This window comes from Nerophis lumbriciformis, linkage group LG03 (genome assembly GCF_033978685.3).
Source record: "Nerophis lumbriciformis linkage group LG03, RoL_Nlum_v2.1, whole genome shotgun sequence".
NCBI lineage: Eukaryota > Metazoa > Chordata > Actinopteri > Syngnathiformes > Syngnathidae > Nerophis > Nerophis lumbriciformis.
This window is the reverse complement of record NC_084550.2, coordinates 61228633-61254521: the sequence shown is the minus strand read 5'-3', so window position 1 is coordinate 61254521 and position 25889 is coordinate 61228633. Positions and strand designations below refer to the sequence as shown.

The following is a 25889-nucleotide window of genomic DNA, read 5'->3' as shown; positions in this document are numbered from 1 at the left end:
CTGACACAAGACGACAATAACTGTACACGTTTTTAAGCTCTAAAAACACCCACAAAAGAGAAATTCACACCAGTGCCTGGCCACATGCTTGTAAATGTTTGTGGTTTGTAACTGCTAAGAGGCCAACCACCATTACTGTGAAACTCGAGCTGGCTAAGTTGTGTGTTCCTCTTGCAACACAGAAGACGGATTCATTGCCGCTATTGTATTTAAAATGTTTTCTCCCTTTTTTATGTGTGTGATTTAATGAAGGAATCCCCAAGAGCGCACACGCACTCACACACAAAACGCTTACACGTTAGTGAGGCAGACAGGTATGGCAAATGCTTGTTAATTTGTCCACCGACTGGGCAGAACTTTTCACTCTCAGTAAGTATCTCTCCATATTAATCTCAGGATTAATTCTACAAACCGACTTATTTTGTATTTATTTATTTTTGCTGCTTTATCAGTGAAGACATGCGGATGATTACCGATCTGTTAAAGGGGAACTGCACTTTTTTGGGGGGTTCACAATTTTCATTAGAGACAAGACCAAGGATGTATTTTTTTAATGCTTCCTAACTTGTAAATAAATGTACATAAAAGTCTGCTAACAATGGAGCCAATGTAAGGTCCTCTATTGTGCCAATAAAGCCCTGCAAATAACCATCCGAAAAGCGCCAACAATACTCCATAGACATTCCGTGACATAAGTATTAACCAAGTAATCAGTGATATTTTTACTATAAGCGCTAACGTAGACAAACTTTTTATAGCGACGCCGTGATCACAGAGAGGTAAACTCACTCGTGTGGTTATTGTCGGAGGCAGATATTTACATATATCCGAATTTTAGTGTTACTTATTTTATTTCATAGTCATATTTGAAAACAGCTCGTGTTTTCCATTTATTCTCTTTGTGTTTCTCTGCAAGTAAACTGTGTGTGTTAACCTTGAATTCTTTGGAATGTGTTTTGACTAGCATGTGTTTTGACTAGAGAGAGGAGAGAGGGTTTTGGGGTCGGAGAGACAGACCATTTTGGCGGCGCGATAGAATGTTCTATGGTGGACTGGTCTCAAATGTATATCTGCAAAGCTTTGCCAATATATTACAAAATACCTATTCTGTCTCTGGTGGTTTTTCAACTCAGCTTTAAGTGTCGTACAGACACACATTCTCGTGTGGTTATGTTGACATCCTTGGCTGGTGAGTTGCTTTCTCGTCTCGGAGCTTGTGAAAGTTAATTCTAGATTGTAAATAATTCCCCTCACCTGAATGAGGACATAATCCGACGAGTTGGTCAACTTTGACAGCCAATTCAGACCTGGGAATGGCGAGAAAGACACGAAAAGACGCCGTTTTTTTCACGAGGATTATGAGTCATTCTTCATCTAGATGGGAATATAACAACATCCTAACAGTCAGCATTCTAATGATAGCAGACATTGTACAGTAAGTGATGTTTTATTATGTTTGTTGGCTCTCGTGATGTCTGCACTGAGCAGTAATCAGTGCTAACGCAGTGTTGCATTTTTTTGTGTTAATGCGCCACCGTATGCCATACTTGCCAACCTTGAGACCTCCAATTTCGGGAGGTGGGGGGTGGGGGGTGGGTGCGGGGGGCGTGGTTAAGAGGGGAGGAGTATATTTACAGCTAGAATTCACCAAGTCAAGTATTTCATATATATATATATATATCCCCGCGACCCCGAAGGGAATAAGCGGTAGAAAATGGATGGATGGATGGATGGATATATATATATATATATATATATATATATATATAAATAAATAAAAGAAATACTTGAATTTCAGTGTTCATTTATTTACACATATACACACACATAACACTCATCTACTCATTGTTGAGTTAAGGGTTGAATTGTCCATCCTTGTTCTAATCTCTGTCACTATCGTTCTAACCATGCTGAACACCCTCTCTGATTATGCATTGCTGTGTGGCACGCACAAAAGTGCTTTCATCAAATGCACTAGATGGCAGTATTGTCCTGTTTAAGAGTGTCACAACATTGCTGTTTACGGCAGACGGACTGCTTTACTGTAGACGTTCTTCATATTGTGGGAAAGCGGACTCAGGTCCGCATGGAGCTGGAGGGGGCGTGGCCTCCAGCTCCGCCTGAATTTCGGGAGATTTTCGGGAGAAAATTTGTCCGGGGAGGTTTTTGGGAGAGGCGCTGAATTCCGGGAGTCTCCCGGAAAATCCGGGAGGGTTGGCAAGTATGCCGTATGCTTAAAATTAGCAAAATATGTTCAATGTTGTTATAAATGTGCCCGTTACTACATTACATATACAGTATACTTACAGTATGTATGTAAGACCTTGATGGAAGTGTTTGAATGTTTTAGAGTGACCCTTATAGGCTCCATTGTAAGAAGCATGTATTTACTAAAAAAGAAAAAAAGGATGTGTTCTTGTCTTACATGAGGACTGTAAAAGATAGGCAACATTCCAAAAAAAAGTGCAGTTCCCTTTTAAGTTTAGTTGTTGTAACTCTTCAGCTGGTCAATCTGAAAAGGACCCAATGCTTAAAATATGCACACAATTTATTAACATTTTTTTCCAAACTAAACCTTTCGCAATACAGTATTGCCAAACTATGATTAAAACAACCCCCCTCACAGCTTGACGGGACAGGGCTAAATAAAATATTAACTCAACTTTCATTCCTTTTGGAATAAGTGCTGCAAAAAAGGCAAAGAGCCAAATGCTGTTAATCCTTTTATGTTCGTTGAACTGAGGGCCTGTGTGACGGCCAGCACCGCCTTGATGTAAGGGGGAGGCCCTTAAACCTCAACACTCACCCCACCGCAGAAAAAAAAAAAAAACTAAACACCCCCCCTCTCCCTGAAAACACAGTTTGAAAACAAATCATGATTTTACTCAACAGAACAGTGCAAATTCCAAATAGCTCATTTGGAGGAAATATGAAGAAAGACAAGATTGTTTTATAATATCGCCGGAGTGCCTCCATTGTTTGATTTCAAATATTTGGGACTTATAAAGATCCTAAATACACAAAAACAGGTTCCAATGGGTAAGAGAAGTTTGTTTTGCACAATAGGTCCCCTTTAAGAGATGTAATTCTCTGCGCATGACCTCAGTAGATCAGTTTTGTGCGTGCTATCAAGTTTGCACAGGTTTTAGTACACGCAAACCTCTCGTAGAACAGGCCCTGAATATCTGCATTCCTAGACACCTTCTTGTTTGATCGTTTTTTCACTACAGAGGAAAAGATACCATGAACTCCCGTACTGAAAGATAAGGGTCAAAGCCATTTGTGTCAAACTAAAGCGAACAATATACAGCTTCCAATTCTCACATTTGGCCTGAGAGAACTTCCAGTGACTAAGGTGACATCTGGTCCCCCCTTTAAAGCCATTAAGGATGTTAAGGTGCATCGCTTGAAAGATTCTCCTGAACTTAAACATGTAAACTGTAACAGTCCTCCTTGTTGTACTACATTTGTGTGTCATGTGGCACCGTGTTTTTTTAACCACAGGGCCATGGCCCATTGTTGGGCTGCAAACGCCCCATAGATGCCCGCCAAAAAATATCTGTTTATGAGCTATGGGTCGCATGTGCCGCAGTGGTACTCAGTTGTAATACACTTTTCCACCACTGTTGGCAGTAACGTCAACATCAAACAAACAGAAGAAGTTTGGAGCTAAAGTCATAGAGACATTTCTTAAGCGCAAACAGTGAATCTGTATTATCATTTGTACCTTTTTGACAGTTCATTTAGGAAACATATATTAAGAAATATAAATTGTATTATAATACATTTATATATATATATATATATATATATATATATATATATATATATATATATATATATATATATATATTGATTTATTTTTTTTATCATTTATTTTAGCACTGTAATTAAAATCAAGCCGAAGATGACTAATTCAATGTTAATTTTTGAGTGGGCCGGGCTCCACTGTAGTGGAAAAGTTGGGCCCCCAAGTCAAAAAGGTTAAAAAACAGCACACAATAGCAGCCAAAACACAGCCAGGTATCATGACAATGAAGCGAGGAGGTTGCTAGCCACGAGTCTCTTTCAATGCCGCTGTGTCTTTGCTTACCTGAAAGTGCTGGAAGGTCCTCCGTCGCTCGTCAATTCTGTCCGAGAAAGTCCTGAGAGTCCTGAAGAAAAGCAGGAGGTCACTGTTCTCCTTCACCCTGAAAGGCCATTTTGTGCAATTTTAGCTGCAAAAACTTATGTAGGTAAAGGTTGTAATGTTGAGTTCAGAGCAAGTACACAAAGAGATACAATGACAACTAATAAATGACAATGTGTAAATGAATGCTTGGGCAGTATTTGGCAATGTCACTTTGGGGAGAAACACGACCTCAAGATCATTTTATTGTGATTTAAATTAATAAATAGATTATTCAAATATGGCGCAAATTAAAGATGCCCTGATCGATACACCAACCAATCAGTATCGGCTACTTCTCTGGCCGACTAGCGACAGATGGGCAGTAACAACCTACATGTAGTGAAGTGAAGTGAATTATGTTTGTATAGCGCTTTTTCTCTAGTGACTCAAAGCGCTTTACATAGTGAAACCCAATATCTAAGTTACATTTAAAGCAGTGTGGGTGGCACTGGGAGCAGGTGGGTAAAGTGTCTTGCCCAAGGACACAACAGCAGTGACTAGGATGGCGGAAGCGGGGATCGAACCTGGAACCCTCAAGTTGCTGGCACGGCCACTCTACCAACCGAGCTATACCGCCCGGTTAGTATAGTACAGGGGTCGGCAACCCGCGGCTCCTTGATCACTCTGATGCGGCTCAGCAGCTTACTTGCTGAACCCCCCAATTTTCCCGTGAGACTTCCGGATTTCAGTGCCTCTCGCAGAAAACTCCCGGGATTAATATTCACTGATTTTCACCCTTACGGCTATAATAAGGGCGTGCCATGATGGTGCAACATTTGGCGCCCTCTTCAATCTGTATTAACAGAATGCCAGCCCAACACATGTCAAACAATATACATCTGTTGCTTGCACACGTACGTGACAGCAAGGCATACTTGGTCAACAGCCACACAGGTTACACTGACGGTGGTCATATAAAACAACTTTAACACTCTTACTAATAATGCGCCACACTTTGAACCAAAACCAAACAAGAATGACAAACACATTTCGGGAGAACATCTGCACCTTAACACAACATAAACACAACAGAACAAACACCCAGAATCCCATGCAGCCCTGACTCTTCCAGGCTACATTATACACCCCTGCTACCACCAAACCCCGCCCCCACCCCAACCCTGCTCCCTCACACATCAACACCCCCCCCCTGTGCGTCGGTTGAGGTGGGCGGGGTTGGGTGTATAATGTATCCCGGAAGAGTTAGGGCTGCATGGGATTCTGGGTATTTGTCCTGTTGTGTTTATGTTGTGTTACGGTGCAGATGTTCTCCCGAAATGTGTTTGTCATTCTTGTTTGGTGTGGGTTCACAGTGTGGTGCATTATTAGTAAGAGTGTTAAAAGTTTGTTTTTTTATACCGCCATTGTCAGTGTGAGCTGTGTGGTTGTTGACCAAGTATGCCTTGCTGTTACCTACGTGAGCAAAGCGCGGAAGCCCCATACAACGTGTGGCTGATCAGGCACGCTGACTGTAGTGGGTGCTACATGCTGTACCATCACGGCACGCATGACTCCGACAAGCGCCATCAAATAAAAACCAGCGTACCGCACCAGCTTTCAAATTCCACATAAAAGGTGTGGGCAGCGTGTTTGAGACCCCTGGTTGTACATAGCACAAAGCAAAAAAAAAATGTCATATGCAGTGTTATTTCATTTAAAATTTCAAAAACATTTTGCGGCTCCCATTGTTTTCTATAAATTGTGAAACTGGTCAAAATGGCTCTTTGACTGGTAAAGGTTGCCAACCCCTGGTATAGTATATGTAGCGAAACTATGTGGCTTAACTACGGTACATTTCTCTGTAGCTTGGCGGTAGCCTCGCTACTTTTTAAATGAGTAGCTACTCCTGTAGCTTGGCTATTTTTAGACCCATGTAGCGAGGTAGCTTACATCAAAGATACAAGCTACAATGAAAGAAAATAGATTTCAAATCCAGGCCAAAAAAAAAATATGGAGAAAATCCAATGACCTGGATGAATGACAACATCCATACATACAGAAAAAAATCCACAATGATTGGTTGGTGTTGGTATGATGAGTCACAATTGGCTAAGGTTAAGGCGAAACAGTATGGGCTGGCCAATCAGAGGCAAGATAAGGCGGGTTGTTGAAACCAGGAAGCACTAAACATAACAGACACGCACTCATGTCACATGACGACAAGGGACGCTTCAAGCTGACAACTCAAAAAAAAAAAAAAAAAAAAAACATACTTGATAATGGCAGAGGAATTCTCTCCCGCAGTTTAGATGATTCCTTTAGCCTTTTTGGCCATATTTAGACAAATGTATGCGCTTAGAGAAAACAATGCCAAAAACAGTTTTTGTTTACTGTGTAAACCAAAATCATAACTTCTCTCTTCATCTAAGATGCCCAACACAAATTTAGGTGAGTTGAGTTTATGAAAAGTTTTACTGCACATAACCATTACCAAATAATTCCACACAACACAAAATATAGATAGATGCTGTTTTTTTCTATGCAGAGAAAATGAATAACATTGTAGGGGTGGGCCAAACAAAACGCAAACTAAAATACATACAGCAGGGTCAGGGGACCCCTCAAAGTAGTTGTAGGGTGTCCCCAGCTAAATGACAGATAGTTTATAGTAATGGACTCTTATAGGGTCCATTTGTACACTCTCAGTTACATTAACATTGATATTATACATGTGGGCCCATAGATATATATGCCATTAAATGTGGGTCTGTAACTTAATGTTCCTGGACACATGAGGACTTTGAGGGCAAAAACCAAATGCTTAAAATGAGTAGTAGATGGTAATGTTTGCTTTTGTTTAGTTATTAGCTTTATTTTGCTCAAAAAAGGGTATGTAATAAGAGAATTCAAAAATAGTTTCAATATTTTTGTGGTATATATATATATATATCTCAGTGGTTCTTAACATTGTTGGAGGAACCGAACCCCACCAGTTTCATATGCGCATTCACCGAACCCTTCTTTAGTGAAAAATAAAATGTTTTTTCAAATTCAAGACAAAGTTCTTTGTTTTTGGTAACACTTTAGTATGGAGAACATATTCTAAGTAAGAAAGACTTAATTTAGAGTTTTTTGGACACTAGGGGAACATATTCTAAGTAACAAAGACTTAATTTAGAGTTTTTTGGACACTAGGGGAACATATTCTAAGTAACAAAGACTTACTTTAGAGTTATTTGGTTAGGGTTAGGGTTAGAGGGTTAGGGTTATAATAAGGCCATGCCAAAGAAGGCATTAATAAGTACTTAATAATGACTAGTTAAGAGCCAATATGTTACTAATTTGCATGTTAATAAGCAACTAATTAATGGTGAATATGTTCCCCATACTAAAGTGTTACCATGTTACCATTTCCTACAGCATGTCCCTTTTGGGGCCACGGGGGGTTGCTGGAGCCTATCTCAGCTGCATTCGGGCAGAAGGCGGAGTACACCCTGGACAAGTCGCCACCTCATCGAAGGGCCAACACAGATAGACAACATTCACACTCACATTGGTTGTTTTTTTTTATAATATCCATTAAGTTCAAAGAACAGGTTTTATTATGTGTGACCATGTTTGTTGATTTTTTTCCTACACCATGACCAAGTATGGTTGTTTGGATTGGGTCGTATAAGTAAATGCTGGTAATGTTCTCACATGGATGTACAATTAATGGTCACTAACTTCAGTTATCTTTGTTGGCCACCAAATGGCGCTGGAAAAAAAACCACCATGCCGCCAAATTGCATATTGCACCCGTGCCGTGGGCCAAATTGAAGACGTCGGCGAACAGCACTTGGCCCGCGGGCCGTAGTTTGGACAACACTGCTCTGTGATATTGGCTTGACACCCAAATTTGTAGTATGACACACATCCCAAGACTGTAAATGACAAAATGTGTTACCATACCCAACAGCAGCCAAAGGAGGCCCTTTTGTAACCTTTAACCTGTTTTGAAATGCTTCTATTACAATTCAGTTTTTAAAATTTGCAAGCGTAAACGTAACGCAAGCAGCCTGCATTCGGCACAATTTATCATTAGGCAGAGCGGACAAAATAAGTTTTTTTAATTAGTCATTTTGACGACTATTCGAAAAATTTCTCAAAGGATTCATCTTTAGTGGCATCTCTCGTCTAAACAAAGGTGATTTTATTGTTCCTTTTTAGATGATATAGGAGTCAATAGCACGCACCATAAACACATTGACAAATTACATCGGCATCGGCCGTTCTCACTCATGTATAATGGTTATTGGGATTTGGCAGCATAAAACCCTGATTAGAACACATCTAGCGCAAATGAAAAAACTCTAACACTGTGAATTGATACAATTTACTGCAAAAAAAAATATTTGTTTATGTATTTTTGGGTTGAGACTGAAAACCAATTCTGCTCAAGACTTTCCAAAATTTTCCATGAGACCCCAGGGCTAGACAGCAGCTGGGTGAAGTTTCCACAGATTGTTATTCCACCTCATTCTGTAGAGCTGATGGAAACATGGCTTCCATATAATGGCGGGAGAGAGTGCCCTGGCTCACTGCTGTTTTATTTAAGTGGCGAGGTCTCAACAGTTCGAAATGATTTGATTTGACACTTTGCATCTTCACTGTGGGACCAGTTAAAACATACACACTGTCAATGCAAATATGTTCCAGCGTAGTCACAAGTTGAACTTATGAAAAGGTTGAACGCTTTTCTGCTGTACATCTGGGGTAATTTAAACTTCAAATACCATCTTAAGACTTTGCCATCTCTAATTTCTCACCACATAATTGTGCCAGCCTGAGAGTGGCTTGATATGTGCTTCTGTGACCTCAGAGCAGTTTGGCTTTGCACTATCTGTCTGGAAAAAACAAATTCTCCAGGCTGCATCTGATTTTCTTCAACTATGGGCTGGGGATCCAAAATGGTTTATGGTTCATTTGACCCAAACTTCCAAGAGACAAGAGCACTACTCTAGGAGCCCACGAGTAAACCATTTCCAAGATGCAATGCGTCACTAAATCACCAGCTCTGTGCATTAACACTGTGACCAAATCCAGCTTGGTTCATCAAAGATCAACATAAGAGTCTCTCACACGCGTTTGAAGAAGGCAGCTTTGTGTCTCAGTCATTATCCGCAGTGTTTTTCCATGTGTTGTTTTCCAAAATTTTTCAGACTCACACCACACAGTCCAGATGTGGCTTGGCCTCAGATATATAGCACATAGAACTTCACACATCTGCTACGACTTGCTGAAACGCTCACAGGGCTGTCATGAGCCCCGAGGTGGTGAAATTGCAACCTTGAGATACACCTTGCTCATCTCGAGCGGTGCAGAGGCTGGATTTTCCTCAGGCTCTCACACCTGGATCGTTTGGATGAGGCAGAACCATGCAAGCAGGAATTGAACAAAACACTAACCCAGAGAGAAAGCTGCTGAAGTTCGCGAGGTCACTGGCGTCCATCACCACATTCAGACTCTTTATAGTCTTCTCTGATTGGTCACCCTCCTGCATGACAAACAAGAACTAAAAACAAGGTATATGCAGTGGAACTTCTAAAGTTTAACACACTTCCAATTTGCTTGGATATTGACACCATTTTCAGACATTTTAAATCATATGTTTGTATTGTTTTTAGAAATTTGAAGAGTAGGTGTTACCGCTTCATCCGAACAGGAAGAAAGAAAATACACAGAGTTTCCCTCAAAAATGGAACCCTTCCTGGAGACAAGTCTTTTAATGTGTTGTGGGAGAATACTGCTGGTTACATTACTAACAAAACATTGAGGTTACAGAAAGATCCATCATGATGTGGCAAAAGAAAACAAAAAATATATTAATCAAAAGTTGCAATAAAGGGTGACGAGAGGAGGCGAGTTTTGAAAAATAACGTCCATTTTCCATGTTGCAAAGCTACATCATTCATCTTGCTATCAAAACAGGCTTAGGCTTTGGAAGAAATTGATAATGCATCTGCCATGATGGAGCAGGCGAGAGCAGGGAGGCAGTGAAGCAGATGTTCTCGTAACTGCTGCTGCAACAATCACAATGCTTTGAATTACAATTTTTTTTAATTGAATATTATTTTACAGCGAGCGTACTAATTTTTATTCACTCAAGTATTAAAGCACTGGAAATGTGAAGCTGTGGCCAGCTGCTCAAGTCATTACTCAACATGTGTAAGGATAAACCTCGGCTGCCCCCTTTTGGGCGGACATTGCATTCCATTCATCCATTCCCTACCGCTTGTCCCTTTTGGGGTCGCGGGGGGTGCTGGAGCCAATCTCAGCTGTATTCGGGTGGAAGGCGGGGTACACCCTGGACAAGTCGCCACCTCATCGCAGGGCCAACACAGATAGACAGACAACATTCACACACTAGGGACCATTTAGTGTTGCCAATCACCCTATCCCTAGGTGCATGTCTTTGGAGGTGGGAGGAAGCCGGAGTACCCGGAAGGAACCCACGCAGTCACGGGGAGAACATGCAAACCCCCCACAGAAAGATCCCGAGCCCAGGATCGAACCAAGGACCTTTGTATTGTGAGGCACATGTAATCATTATTTAATTTGTTTTATTTCTATGACTGGAGACATTTAAATTGTACTTTATTTACAAACCAGATCTCCACTCAAACCAGTGCCGTCATTGTCTGTATGCTATTGTGGTCATTTATCATAAAAAAGACATACTGTCCTAAATGAACAGTTACAAAAAAATACTACGAGCTGAAGCAAATATTCCTTGACCCTACGGTAGCTCACAATTAGGCTACCTCTGCGTTAGACTACATTAGGTGCACCCATGCAATCAGATGATACGCTCATGTAAAGAAATACAGTAGGTTTTTAAAAAATATTCAAAACTGTTCTCTATACCAGTGTTTTTCAACCTTTTCTGAGCTAAGGCACATTTTTTTCATTGAAAAAATCCCGAGGCACACCACCAGCAGAAAACATTTTAAAAAATGAGACTCAGCAGCCGATATTGACAGCAAAAAGTCGTTCTCGCAATTGTTGGATATGAATTCCAACAATAACCAAGCATGCATCACTATAGCTCTTGTCTCAAAGTAGGTGTACTGTCACCACCTGTCACATCACGCCGTGACTTATTTTGACTTTTTTGGTGTTTTCCTGTGTGTAGTGTTTTAGTTATTGTCTTGCGCTCCTATTTTGGTGTTGATTGTCATGTCATGTACGGATGTACTTTGTGGACGCCGTCTGCTCCACACGCTGTAAGTCTTTGCCGTCGTCCAGCATTCTGTTTTTGTTTACTTAGCAGCCAGTTCTGTTTTAGCTTTGTTTTGCATAGCCATCCCTAAGCTTCAATGCCTTTTTTTAGCGGCATTCGCCTTTTGTTTATTTTTGGTTAAAGCGTTAGATAACTTTTTACCTGCAAACCATCTACCTCCCGACATCTGCAAAGCAATTAGCTACCGGCTGCCACCTACTGATATTTAAGAGTATTACACAGTTACTCTGCCGAGCACTACACAGCACAGACACTCAACAAAGGCACATTTGCGGATTATAATTACTGGTTTGCAAAAAATATTTTTGACCCAATTAGGTGAAATTACATAATCTCCCACGGCACACCAAACAATATCTCACGGCACACTAGTGGTTGAAAAACACTGCTCTATATGATGCAGTACAGTTTTACAAGCCCAGTTCTAAACATATATTGTTAAAGATGATCTATGATGATTTTCCTCTTTTCGGACCTGTAAATGTTGTTACAATGTTGGTTACTCGTGTTACTCAATCCCGATGCATCAAATCATTAGGTTCATGCACTTGGGCGTGAGCTTGCAGGCAGTTTTGGATACATCTGCCCGCAGTGTTTGGCATTCTTTTGTAAGATTGACAACGTTGTGATGTCACAGTAAGGTGGACGTACAGATGTGGTCATTCTTGGACATGCTCTGTCGGCAAGCCTCCTTCCCCTTTGCTGAACAAGACTGCTGCCGCTGCAGCTTCTGTATATTCCCTATCGTTTCTTTCCCTCCTGACTGCTTTGTGTCTATAAAATAAATGCTGTGTAAAATAAATACATCCATGTTTATTTGTTCATGACATTTTGGACACTATGATATTGGATTAGCCGCTGAATTGGAAAAAAACGTCCTGATTTAAGGGAATGCATACCTGCCAACTTTTGAAATCAGAAAAACCTAGTAGCCAGGGTCCAGGGGCCGCAGGCCCCGGTAGGTCCAGGACAAAGTCCTGGTGGGGGGTTCAATTCGCCCCCCGACGCAAAATGATTATTAGCATTCAGACAGGTTAAAATGTTGCTAAAACCATCACTTTTCTATCAGTCACAGTGACTTTTCAAAACAAAAATATTACAGCAAAAATCATATGGGTTGATTGACATGTTTATTCTGTAAGCTAACTTCAATAGTTTGAAATTATTTTGACAGTTAATGCCAGTTATCCTGTCAACCTTGTGATCAGCCAGTGCGATTGGAAGTCCATGCTCAATTATTGCCTCCGTAAATAAAACTTCGGCATTTATCACATCCAAAGAATCTGTTTGGGCGACGAAAAACGTTGAAAGTTTTCCACTTGTATCGCTAGCAACGGCATTAGACTTGTGTTTTTTTGTCCCAACGTGGTCTTTTACATCGCTAATTCCTCCGTGTCCGATCGAAAAATCTTGTCTGCACAAGGTGCAATTCGCGTAGTTTTCACCCTTTTTGGAACGGATAATTATTCCCGGATAGGCTTTTGAATATTCTTCACGGAATGACTGCAGTTTTCTTTTCGGTTTAAGACTCGTTTGCGATTTTTCTCCGGCTGATTCCATGATCGTTCGCTCGTTTGGAAACAATGGCAACTGGTGCCTCGTGCTTGGCAGCGGTGCTATAAATAGCCTCGCGCATGGCATTCGGAATGGCTCGATAGGAAGTTACGGGAAGCAGTGTCGATTGTCATTGTTGTTACGCGATTTCGTGAATAAAACTTAAAAAAAAAAAAAAATTTAATTAATGAAAAACCATATTTTTTATCACTGCAACCGTAACCCGGAATAGGTTGATGAAAACCGTACTAATTGCGGGAAAACCGCAGTAGTTGGCAGGTATGGGAATGCAAGAGAAGCTAGGATAAAGCGTTATTTCCATCCAAACATGGCATGCGCATAATAACGCCAACATGTGACATGCAGTAAAATAAATGCTGATAAAAGCAGATTTTTTTTAACAGTGGGCATGTGTTCCTCATGTTGTGACTGGCAAATATATACGTATGTTGTTTATAAAGTTTATTCACTGAAAAAAAAAAATAGCGGTAATGTTCGTTTTCTAAATGTAAATTTAACAGTGTACATTTTTAAAAGATATATTCTGATATTTTGGAGAGACTATATCGATCGCAATCTGGAAACGCCTCCAGAAGCGAACATCTTGCAGACAGACTCAAGGAATGGGTAACAAATGTGACTGTGAAGCAAAATTCACACAAACGCATATTCTATACATCGGAGGCGGTCCTGGCTAGATTTACACCCTGGGCGAAACATCCCTTGACTTACCCCCAAACCCTGCCACCAACACAACAATCTATCATATTATTTGTACTATTGTACTATATAATCTCAAATATGAAAATGCAACAAGAACAGAGAGGAACAAATACAGTATATAAACACCAATGTAAATTGCACAAATCCTTCATCGCATGATCTAATAAGCATCCTTGAAATATCCCTGAAGAAAACTGACAAAAAAAACCTACTCTATGGAGCATAAAAAAAAGATTCCTGCAGTAAACTATTTCGCATTTTACATGCAAATTTTGAACAGTTCCAATTATGACAACACACCAGTTTTGTATACAGTGAAACAGCAGATAATTAACATAATGTGAGCAGATTATTCAACCTGTGTTTTTCGCCCTGTTTACGACTGGCATTAACATTAACAACAGGCGTGAAATGCAATCTACAACTTGGCCGTCATAAATGACATCATCATACGAAATCTGTTGGGAAACTGTATGATTGATGTTGATGACGGCAAGTCCAGAGACAAGTCCAGACATCGTGGACCTCAAGTACGTTTTAATAAGCTTCAGCCTGGAAAAAACTGCTCGGCTTCAGCTCCTGTCACTCCTTAATTCGTATGGTTGCGAGTTCAGCAAAACTAAAAACCAAACACAGTCGTCTTCTGTGGCTAACAGCAACGAATTAGCAAGAGGCTAATTGTTAGCCTATAGCAGTGATACCCAAACTGTGGTAAGGGTTCCATATAGTGGTATGCCAAAGAATCACTTGATTAAAGTACAGTGTTTTATATATTCCTATATTTAAACACAATGTTACTTTTCAAACTGTGTGTAATGTTAAAGTAGCCAAACATACTTGTTAAAAAAAAAAAAAATTGTTTTAATTACTACTTAGCCCTACTATGCTACTGTATTTTCATGTTGATCATTATGGTGATACTTAGAGAGCCATGTTTTTCCCTAAGATGCTAGTTGGTGAAAACATTTTGAGAACCACTGGCCTATAACCTACTGTCACTCAAAGAAATCTGCAGATCTTTTTTCTTGTGCCCGTTTCTCATCTTCTTCTTTTCCTAAACCTGACACCTGATGGCGTCTTTGGTCTTTCACTTTGATCCATGATAAAGATGAAGACTTGACATCATTAACTTTTTCATTACCAACACTGTCTGCGCCCATCAATCAACCGGAGTCCCGTTTCCATGTAACCCAATTAATAACATGTAGGTATAGTGGTCTATTTTAATTTTAGGAATGAAATACAATTTATTTGGAAACAGTGTGTGTTGTGTGGCCTCACTGGCCTGGGATCAGTCTATCCCTTGCCCCACTCACTTTTGCCTCTTCTGACACACACAACCTGCATCACTCTCAGCAGTAAGTCGAGGTGTCAGTAGCCGTTTTTATACTTTCGGCAGCTCGGCCATCGTTTTTATACAGAGGGCGGCAAATTAGGGGTCTGTTTTGGTCTGTCTAAAACCGTGGCGGAAAGGCAGTGGTGTTAATGACAATTGACCTGCACAAGAGACGTTGCAAAAGGAGTACTATTACGCCTCTGTAAGAATTTTTCATCACTCCTCTTGACAAAATTGGTGCAGTTTAGCTAAATTTGTTGGTTTTCTGACATGGACTTGTTTCTTCAGCATTGTCCACACGTTTAAGTCAGGACTTTGGGAAGGCCATTCTAAAACCTTAATTCTAGCCTGATTTAGCCATTCCTTTACCACTTTTCACGTGTGTTTGGGGTCATTGTCCTGTTGGAACACCCAACTGCGCCCAAGACCCAACCTCCGGGCTGATGATTTTAGCTTGTCCTGAAGAATTTGGAGGTAATCCTCCTTTATAAATATAAATATAATTCACTTCACTTCGCTATTTTTCATCAGTTTTTATTAGTCCTTTCTTTTTTTTATATTTGATTAGTATTTATTTTTGTAATCAGCCTGACCAAACCTTGAAAATATAAATTTGTGATTGACACACGCTTTCCTATCATTTGACAAGGTTGTAAACTGTAAGTAGCCTAGATATAATTAGGATTGAATACAATTAAAAAACAAGAGTAATATTACTAATTCAGTGTTAATATTTGAGTGGGTCCCGGGCCTCTCTGTAGTGGAAAAGATGGGCCCCGAGGTCAAAAAGTTTAAGAATCCCTGATCTAGACCACGAGGAAGTGTGTTAAAGGGGAACATTATCACCAGACCTATGTAAGCGTCAATATATACCTTGATGTTGCAGAAAAAAAGACCATATATTTTTTTAACCGATTTCCGAACTCTAAATGGGTGAATTTTGGCGAATTAAACGCCTTTCTATTATTCGCTCTCGGAGCGATGACGTCACGTTGTGACGTCACATCGGGAAGCAATCCGCCATTTTCTCAAACACATTACAAACACCGAGTCAAATCAGCTCTGATATTTTCCGTTTTTTCGACTGTTTTCCGTACCTTGGAGACATCATGCCTCGTCGGTGTGTTGTCGGAGGGTGTAACAACACGAACAGGGACGGATTCAAGTTGCACCAGTGGCCCAAAGATGCGAAAGTGGCAAGAAATTGGACGTTTGTTCCGCACACTTTACCGACGAAAGCTATGCTACGACAGAGATGGCAAGAATGTGTGGATATCCTGCGACACTCAAAGCAGATGCATTTCCAACTGGACTGGACAGATCAGCTTTCAGGAAAAGAGAGCGGATGAGGGTATGTCTACAGAATATATTAATTGATGAAAACTGGACTGTCTGCACTCTCAAAGTGCATGTTGTTGCCAAATGTATTTCATATGCTGTAAACCTAGTTCATAGTTGTTAGTTTCCTTTAATGCCAAACAAACACATACCAATCGTTGGTTAGAAGGCGATCGCCGAATTCGTCCTCGCTTTCTCCCGTGTCGCTGGCTGTCGTGTCGTTTTCGTCGGTTTCGCTTGCATATGGTTCAAACCGATATGGCTCAATAGCTTCAGTTTCTTCTTCAATTTCGTTTTCGCTACCTGCCTCCACACTACAACCATCCGTTTCCATACATGCGTAATCTGTTGAATCGCTTAAGCCGCTGAAATCCGAGTCTGAATCCGAGCTAATGTCGCTATACCTTGCTGATCTATGCGCCATGTTTGTTTGTATTGGCATCACTGTGTGACGTCACAGGAAAATGGACGGGTGTATATAACGATGGTTAAAATCAGGCACTTTGAAGCTTTTTTTAGGGATATTGCGTGATGGGTAAAATTTTGAAAAAAACTTCGAAAAATAAAATAAGCCACTGGGAACTGATTTTTAATGGTTTTATCCCTTCTGAAATTGTGATAATGTTCCCCTTTAAATGTCAAATAAAATCATCGTAAATCTCCTTTACATGACTACCTCGCCAACAAAGTCAATCAAAAGTGAACATTACAATGTGGCCTGAGACTTTAAAACACGGAGGACTCACCTTGACCTCTGAGATCTGAAACTCAATCTGGAACTCCAACCCCGAGCAATGACCAGAAATGCACATCTGTTGGACCAACTTTGTACTACCTAAAAGACACAAACCCAAAGTACTGTTAGTGCATCACTTACACTGTGTGAACATGTTAAACAGAGTAAGCCCTTTGCAACTGTAGGTCGATACGTGTGCACGTATCATGATACTATTACATACTGTTCAGGTAAGAAGTTCAATTATTATTGAAAACATTATTGTATTACTTCTTTCCAGTGAGTGTGTGGTGCAGCTGTTGAGATTGATGCCATTCATCTGGCTCTGGCGCTGCAGATCCTCCTCCAGCTGCTCCACCTCCTTCTTAAGACAGGACAAGACCTCCTCTGCGCTTCCTGGCGGCGTCTGGCCACGCACATGTGACCTGTGGGGACACAACACGTTGCTCGACCATCGTCATTTGCAGAACCATAGAACATATGTGTGTGAAAAAATTTTCGATTTGAAAAACGGATAAGAACTCACAGGGCCTGTTGCATTTGTTCACTGAAATATAAAGTGTGGTCTCTGTGGTTCTTCTGCTGCTCTTGCAGGTTTGCAACTTCAGCCTGGAGATGCTTGATTTGGTCTTCCAGCAATTTGACCTCCTCAACGTTCTTTGCATTCACGTTCTCCATCTTGATGAAGAAATCTTGACCTGTGTATACTAGTCATATGACCATATGTGAATATTACCATTAGTGAATATCGTTACCTGGTTGTCATTTTAGACCCAACACTTGGCTTCAAAAAACATATCAAAACAGATGTGCCAGAGTCTTAAATACAACATAAAAACGTTCAAATGTATCAGGAATTCAGTAACACTGGAGGCAGCTCAAACTTATTTTAATGCAATGATTATGTCTCGTTTTTATTATTGTATAACATGTTGGTCGCAGGCAAGCAAAATGACACTGAGGCCATTGGAAACTTTGCGCAAACAATCGCTCAAAATCCTTGACCGAAAACCACAACACCACCACTACTGTTTAGTTCTCCAAAAATATAGATTGTTAAATTTAGCGAACAGTTTGTTTTTTTTACTGTAAAAACAACTTTGGTACCATTTACAGTAATACGAATACACTATAAAAACAACTATCATTGATTTAACGGTAAAAAAAACTGGCAGCTTAGTTGCATGAAATGTACCGTAAAAAACTATGGTACTGTTTTCAATTCCATTTACATTTACATGCTGTAAAAACCACTGCACATTTTACAGTAAAAATTATTTTTCTTACAGAATAGGTAAATAAATATGTAATTGATTTTCTAAAATATGCAAAAGAGACTGATCTCCTATTTAACCGAATTTGAAACGTCATTGAAATGTATATAATTAGTTAGCCTTTTGTTAGCTTTTGTGTATCTTTGCAACTTGTTAGGGTCATTCAGGAGTACATTTGTCTGTGGCTTTAGGTCAATATTTGCCTGTACTTATTTCACTAATGTGTTTTTTGGGTGGGTTACTTGTCTGGGGGGAAAAAATAACATTTGATATGTATTGAATGTATTTCTGGCAAGTGTATGTCAAAAAATTCAACAAATGTTTAAAAAAAAAATCTACTAATCAAATGCAGAGACAATTATATACTGTACATTAGGGATGTCCCGATCCAGGTTTTTGCACTTCCGATCCGATACCGATATTGTTTTTGCATTTCCGATCCGATACCGATACTGACCGATACTGGCCTATCCGAGCATGTATTAAAGTTTAAAGTTATTTAGCCTACTTAGTTGTCAGAATCATGTTGAAAAGGGTTTTAGTACTTTTGATAACAACTAGCCAGCTGAATTAGGGGAGTTTGAATAATACACAATGGTTGGTAACAAGAAACTGACCTGTTTATTCAAGGATAAACACAAAATAGACAAAATTATACATGACAAACAGAAATGGCATCATTGAACTAGGGCTGGGCGATATGGCCTTTTTTTAATATTGCGATATTTTAAGGCCACATTGCGATACACGATATATATCTCGATATTTTGCCTTGGCCTTAAATGAACACTTGATGCATATAATCACAGCAGTATGATGATTCTATGTGTTTTGATTGATTGATTGAGACTTTTATTAGTAGGTTGCACAGTACAGTACATATTCCGTACAATTGACCACTAAATGGTAACACCCCAATAAGTTTTTCAACTTGTTTAAGTCGGGGTCTACAAATTGATTCATGATACAGATATATACTATCAGATATATACTATCATCATAATACAGTCATCACAAAAGATAATCACATTGAATTATTTACATTATTTATAATCCAGGGTGTGGAGGGGGGCGCCGGATGTAAGTGTCAGAGTTTGATATGAGAATAAATCTAAAGTTAAAATATAGGGTAGAAATGCACCCATTTGCAGGAAATGTAGTCTTGATTTTCAAAATTTTCTTTCAAGGCTTGCATGTCTACATTAAAACATTCTTCTTCATACTGCATTAATATATGCTACTTTTAAACTTTCATGCAGAGAAGGAAATCACAACTAAAAAAATCACTAATTTTTTCATACGGTGTTGATGTGGAAATTTTTGCCTCAGCATTTTGATGGTGTGGACGTGTGGCACCGAATGGAGATAAGCGTCTCGACAGACGTCACAATATTTCAACAATGATGACGAAAACTGTTTTCTCTGTCGTGTCCGTGTGTCGAAAATTGTTATGCGCTTATTTTTTTATTAGATTTTGTGCGTGGCATAGATATGCTATGCGCAGAGGACGCTTAAACAGTGCGCAATTGCACAGGTGAGCACCTTAGAGGGAGCGTTGCTCGCACGGCTGCGCTAGCATCACAGCTAACGTTAGCCATGCTGCTACCTCTCTGCTCGGAGAGGACGTATACGTATGTGACGTATGACGTGACAGTATGTGACGTGTGTAAGAAGGTGCGCTTGCTGTCTGTGAGAGGGAGACACAGGAAAGAGTGAGAAGAGCCTGTCATGTAATGCCAGCAGCTAAAAGCAACTGCGTGAGAATTCACAGACGTGTGGATGTGTTGAAGGTGTGCTGGAAAATGCGGAACGGAAATTACGGAGCAGCAGAAAAGTGGAATGTATTATTTAAATCGGTGCGTTGGAAAACACGGACCGGAGTTTTTTTTTTAAACTGGATCTGGATCGGCATTTTCCCATGCCTTGCCGATACGCAATTTTTGGCAAATATCGGCAGCCGATCCGATCCAAATATCGGATCGGGACATCCCTACTGTACATGTATTTATATCCACACATCGTTGTTATTATTCACTGTTACAAGCGCCCCTATGAGGGCAACCTTAACTGCAACGTGGCCCTCAATGAAAACAAGTTTGACACCACTGATTTAATGAGATGTATCAAATAAGTTGCCTTAACATACTGTACATAATAACACTACTGTATTATGATTTTTACATTTTATTTAACAATATGTTAACATTTGTGGTTGTTTTATTAGATCAGAGGGTGCCCAACTCCTATCACTATTAGACCATGTCCACACGAACACAGATACTTAATAAACACATACTTATCTCTGCATTTAGGTCTCTTGTCCACACGCAAACGCGTAATTTTGTCCTTAAAAACGCACACTTTTGCAAAGGCTGGCCAAGATAAAGAGTTTTAAAACTCCCTCCTTAGCATATGTGTGTACAGGGCTCGAAAGGAGACGGGAACTCATCATTTGTAAAGTGCAATATGTAGTAAACAACACTGTCTTGCTGCCTTTAGACCAGGAGCGTCCAAACCGCTGCCCGCAAAAATCTTCAAATTGGCATGCAAGACGTCATCAATCAATCAATCAATGTTTATTTATATAGCCCTAAATCACAAGTGTCTCAAAGGGCTGCACAAGCCACAACGACATCCTCGGTACAGAGCCCACATAAGGGCAAGGAAAAACTCACCCCAGTGGGACGTCGGTGTGAATGACTATGAGAAACCTTGGACAGGACCGCATATGTGGGTAACCCCCCGCCCCCCTCTAGGGGAGACCGAAAGCAATGGATGTCGAGTGGGTCTGACATAAACTATTATATACTAAACTACTCATGAAACTAATAAGAAATCTTACAACCATTTTAAAAGTCCAACAACTTAGATATTGCTATTCTGTTGCCATCTAGTGGAAAACATGGCTGCTTCAGATCAATGAACTTTAATTGTATCTTAAGATCACAAGCAGAGCAATTACTTACAATATATGACCCAATGCAAACAACCTTCCTGAGTCATGGCGCAAAAAAAAGTAATAATCCAACCGACACCGAATGTCAACAGACATGGTCACTGAACTTTGTGGATATTATAAAAAATAAAAAATAAATCCAAACTACACCCATTTAAATCCATTACAAAGCATGATGGGAAAAATGCAAAACAATTTGAAGTGTTTTGTCCAGAGGATTATTTATGATTTGTACATTTTCAGAATGTGCTTATTTTCGGCCAAAGTAAGAGAAAGTAAACAACCTGAAGTTGTCTTTATTTTTAAGTTATCATAAATGATAAATAAATGATAAATGGGTTATACTTGTATAGTGCTTTTCTACCTTCAAGGTACTCAAAGCGCTTTGACAGTATTACCACATTCACCCATTCACACACTGATGGCGGGAGCTGCCATGCAAGGCGCTAACCAGCAGCCATCAGGAGCAAGGGGTGAAGTGTCTTGCCCAAGGACACAACGGACATGACTAGGATGGTAGAAGGTGGGGATTGAACCCCAGTAACCAGCAACACTCCGATTGCTGGCACGGCCACTCTACCAACTTCGCCACGCCGTCCCGTCCTCATGCCATGGTTTTACCATTCCGGCCCACTTGGGAATAGATTCTGCACTTAAGATGTGACTTTAAGGTTTTACTACTTACGTATAAAATACTACACGGTCTAGCTCAAGCCTATCTTGTCGATTGTATTGTATCATATGTCCCGGCAAGAAATCTGCGTTCAAAGAACTCCCGCTTATTAGTGATTCCCAGAGCCCAAAAAAAGTCTGCGGGCTATAGAGCGTTTTCTATTCGATCTCCAGTACTCTGGAATGCCCTCCCGGTAACAGTTAGAGATGCTACCTCAGTAGAAGCATTTAAGTCCCATCTTAAAACACATTTGTATACTCTAGCCTTTAAATAGACCCCCTTTTTAGACCAGTTGATCTGCCGTTTCTTTTCTTTTCTCCTCTGCCCCCCTCTCCCATGTGGAGGAGGAGTTACACAGGTCCGGTGGCCATGGATGAAGTGCTGGCTGTCCAGAGTCGGGACCCAGGGTGGACCGCTCACCTGTGCATCGGTTGGGGACATATCTGCGCTGCTGACCCGTCTCCGCTCGGGATGGTCTCCTGCTGGCCCCACTATGGACTGGACTCTCACTATTATGTTGGATCCACTATGGGCTGGACTTTCTCTGATATGTTGGATCCACTACGGACTGGACTTTCACAATATTAAGTCAGACCCACTTGACATCCATTGCTTTCGGTCTCCCCTAGAGGGGGGGCGGTTACCCACATATGCGGTCCTCTCCAAGGTTTCTCATAGTCATTCACATCGACGTGAATGACTATGGGGTGAGTTTTTCCTGTCCTTATGTGGGCTCTGTACCGAGGATGTCATTGTGGCTTGTGCAGCCCTTTGAGACACTTGTGATTTAGGGCAATATAAATAAACATTGATTGATTGATTGATTGATTGATTGATTCTCCTCCATGCGGCCCTGTCAACTAAAATGAGTTTGACACCCCTGCCTTAGAGCTAACGGTGTTGTCATTTGCTACATGCTATGTTTTGGTAATGTCAGAATTGAACACTTACAGCAAATAGTAAGACTTTAAGCAAGTATACATGGACATGACAAAAGAGGTATTTGATACCTAGAAGAGTTTACATGTGTTTTTGTTCGATCCCAGAAAGACTGTGACTTAAAGTTTAATCCTGGCTTTGTAGATACACTGAGACCAAGTCTAAGCTCATTCTGTTTTTGAAACTGCACCAATTTCCTAAAAATGTTCAACAAATTTGAAGTGTTTTGTCCAGAGGATTATTTGTGATTTGTACGTTTTCAAAATGTGCTTATTTTCGGCCAAATTAAAACAAACTGAAGTTGTCTTTATTTTTAAGTTATAATGCCATGATTTTACCAGTCCGGCCCACTTGGGAATACATTCTCCTCCATGTGGCCCCTGAGCTAAAATGAGTTTGACACCCCTGCCTTAGAGCTAACGGTGCTGTCATTTGCTACATCTATGTTTTAGTCATGTCAGAATTGAACACTTACAGCAAATAGTAAGACTTTAAGCAAATATTGTGTACGTTTTGATTATCTAATTAAAATCAGGTGGCAAACGACCCCGCCCGTCGTGTACCTTCATAACCAAAATGATCAAAATAATACCGTGTGATTCACATAGCTAGTGACAAACAAAACATTACAAAATTCACATGTTTACCGCGCATCTATGACAAGTCTCGGGTGATATATTTAGCAATAAATGAACAAAAAACGGACTTACCACTCCTTTTTTGCCACACAACAACAACAAGGACTGTTTGGAGAATGGCGCCCTGGGTGGACGCTACCACTTTGATGACGTCAGAGGGGGAACCGAAAGTGAGTTCAGTGAACGGAACCGCGTCTTCTTCTTCTACTTCTGATTTTTTATGGTAGTTGGCAAGCAACCTTGTTGTGTGCATTACCGCTACCTACTGTAATGGAGTGTGAACCAAGATGGATCTGTCACGCCAAATTTCTTCCCCCTACAAACCCCCCCATTTAGTTCCGGGATCATTTCCTCGTACGTCATTTCTCTTACTTACGTCATTTCCTCTTACGTCATTAACAGCGATCGATAGAATCCAAATCTCCTGAAAATGGTGGTGTCACTGAATGACATATGTCTTTATCTCTCCCAGGGGACTTATGTCAAACACCAGCAGGCTTCGAAGAATTCCAGGCGGAGTGTTAGGGCCGCTGCTGGGAACTTCTGTCTCCGTGGTAACGTGCAAAAAATATTAATTAATATATAATACTGTTAAATGTCTGTACTTTAAATCAACATTATTGTTGAAACCATTTCACTACAATATTGTGTGTGCTGCTGTCCTGTGTCAAAGCCAAAGTGTTATCGATCGCTGTCAATGACGTAAGAGGAAATGACGTAACTAAAAAGAAATGAGGCACGAAGAAATGACCCCGGAAGTAAATGGGGGGAAGGTTTTTGTAGGGGGAAGAAAGTTGGCGTGACAGATCCCTATTCTATATTCTTTTATTTAAACCAGTGTATATTGCTTTATATCCTATATGTTCTGAATTCAATCCTAATATATCTTCCACTGCTAACCTAATATTTTCTTTCTTCAACTTAATTTCAGTATTTCCCTTTCTCTATTATATTTCCTACAATGTATTAAAACATGTCCTACACTTTCTATTTGTTGGCAAGAATCACACAGTCCTGTAGTATGTTTCCCTATCAATTTTAATGAACTATTTAAGTATGTACAAACCCTGTTTCCATATGAGTTGGGAAATTGTGTTAGATGTAAATATAAACGGAATACAATGATTTGCAAATCATTTTCAACCCATATTAAATTGAATGCACTACAAAGACAAGATATTTGATGTTCAAACTCATTTCCATTTCCCATTTCCTGGGAAACTTATCAAGGAGCTTTTTTGTATTACTAGGTCCATCAGTGCTAAGTATTATAAACGTGTCACTTTCCTCTGGCACTGTTCCCCTAGCATTCAAGAAAGCGGTTATTCATCCTCTGCTCAAAAGACCTAACCCCGATCCTGACCTCATGGTAAACTACCGGCCGGTGTCCCACCTTCCTTTCATCTCGAAAATCCTCGAAAAAATTGTTGCACAGCAGCTAAATGAACACTTAGCGTCTAACAATCTCTGTGAACCCATTCAATCCGGTTTCAGGGCAAATCACTCTACGGAGACAGCCCTCGCAAAAATGACTAATGATCTATTGCTAACGATGGATTCTGATGCGTCATCCATGTTGCTGCTTCTTGATCTTAGCGCTGCTTTCGATACCGTCGATCATAATATTTTATTAGAGCGTAGGCTGTACTGTATCAACAAGCGACATCAGTGTGTAAAGGATATCACCACATGGGCTCAGGAACACTTCAGCAACCCACTGTCAGTAACTACAGTTGGTCGCTACATCTGTAAGTACAAGTTGAAACTCTCCTATGCAAGGCAAAAACCGTTTATCAACAACACCCAGAAACGCCGTCGGCTTCGCTGGGCCTGAGCTCATCTAGATGGACTGGTACAAAGTGGAAAAGTGTTCTGTGGTCTGATGAGTCCACATTTCAAATTGTTTTTGGAAACTGTGGACGTCGTGTCCTCCGGACCAAAGAGGAAAAGAACCATCCGGATTGTTATAGGCGCAAAGTTGAAAAGCCAGCATCTGTGATGGTATGGGGGTGTATTAGTGCCCAAGACATGGGTAACTTACACATCTGTGAAGGCACCATTAATGCTGAAAGGTACATACAGGTTTTGGAGCAACATATGTTGCCATCCAAGCAATGTTACCATGGACGCCCCTGCTTATTTCAGCAAGACAATGCCAAGCCACGTGTTACATCAACGTGGCTTCATTGTAAAAGAGTGCGGGTAATAGACTGGCCTGCCTGTAGTCCAGACCTGTCTGCCATTGAAAATGTGTGGCGCATTATGAAGCCTAAAATACCACAACGGAGACCCCCGGACTGTTAACAACTTAAGCTGTACATCAAGCAAG

The 25889-nt window shown here is 40.4% G+C and overlaps 2 protein-coding genes across 5 annotated transcripts in view; one reads left to right on the top strand and one right to left on the bottom strand.

Moving 5' to 3' along the window:
• The window catches only part of cenpp (centromere protein P), a 136445-nt gene extending 112196 nt beyond the window's left edge, over window positions 1-24249 (bottom strand). Inside the window, exons 1-6 of one of the 4 annotated variants that reach the window (XM_061940749.2) lie at window positions 23937-24249; window positions 17607-17787; window positions 17351-17505; window positions 17091-17179; window positions 9559-9647; window positions 4094-4190 (exon numbers count right to left, since the gene is read on the bottom strand). In XM_061940749.2, the coding sequence (XP_061796733.2) occupies window positions 4094-4190; window positions 9559-9647; window positions 17091-17179; window positions 17351-17505; window positions 17607-17758 (582 nt within the window). In that variant the 5' untranslated portion in view covers window positions 17759-17787; window positions 23937-24249. The other 3 variants (XM_061940734.2, XM_061940726.2, XM_061940742.2) reach the window with 3 other exon arrangements.
• The window catches only part of nol8 (nucleolar protein 8), a 50654-nt gene continuing 48725 nt past the window's right edge, over window positions 23961-25889 (top strand). Inside the window, exon 1 of the mRNA XM_061940485.2 lies at window positions 23961-24114. Within this exon, the coding sequence (XP_061796469.2) occupies window positions 23991-24114 (124 nt within the window). The 5' untranslated portion in view covers window positions 23961-23990. The remainder of the gene's footprint in view (window positions 24115-25889) is intronic.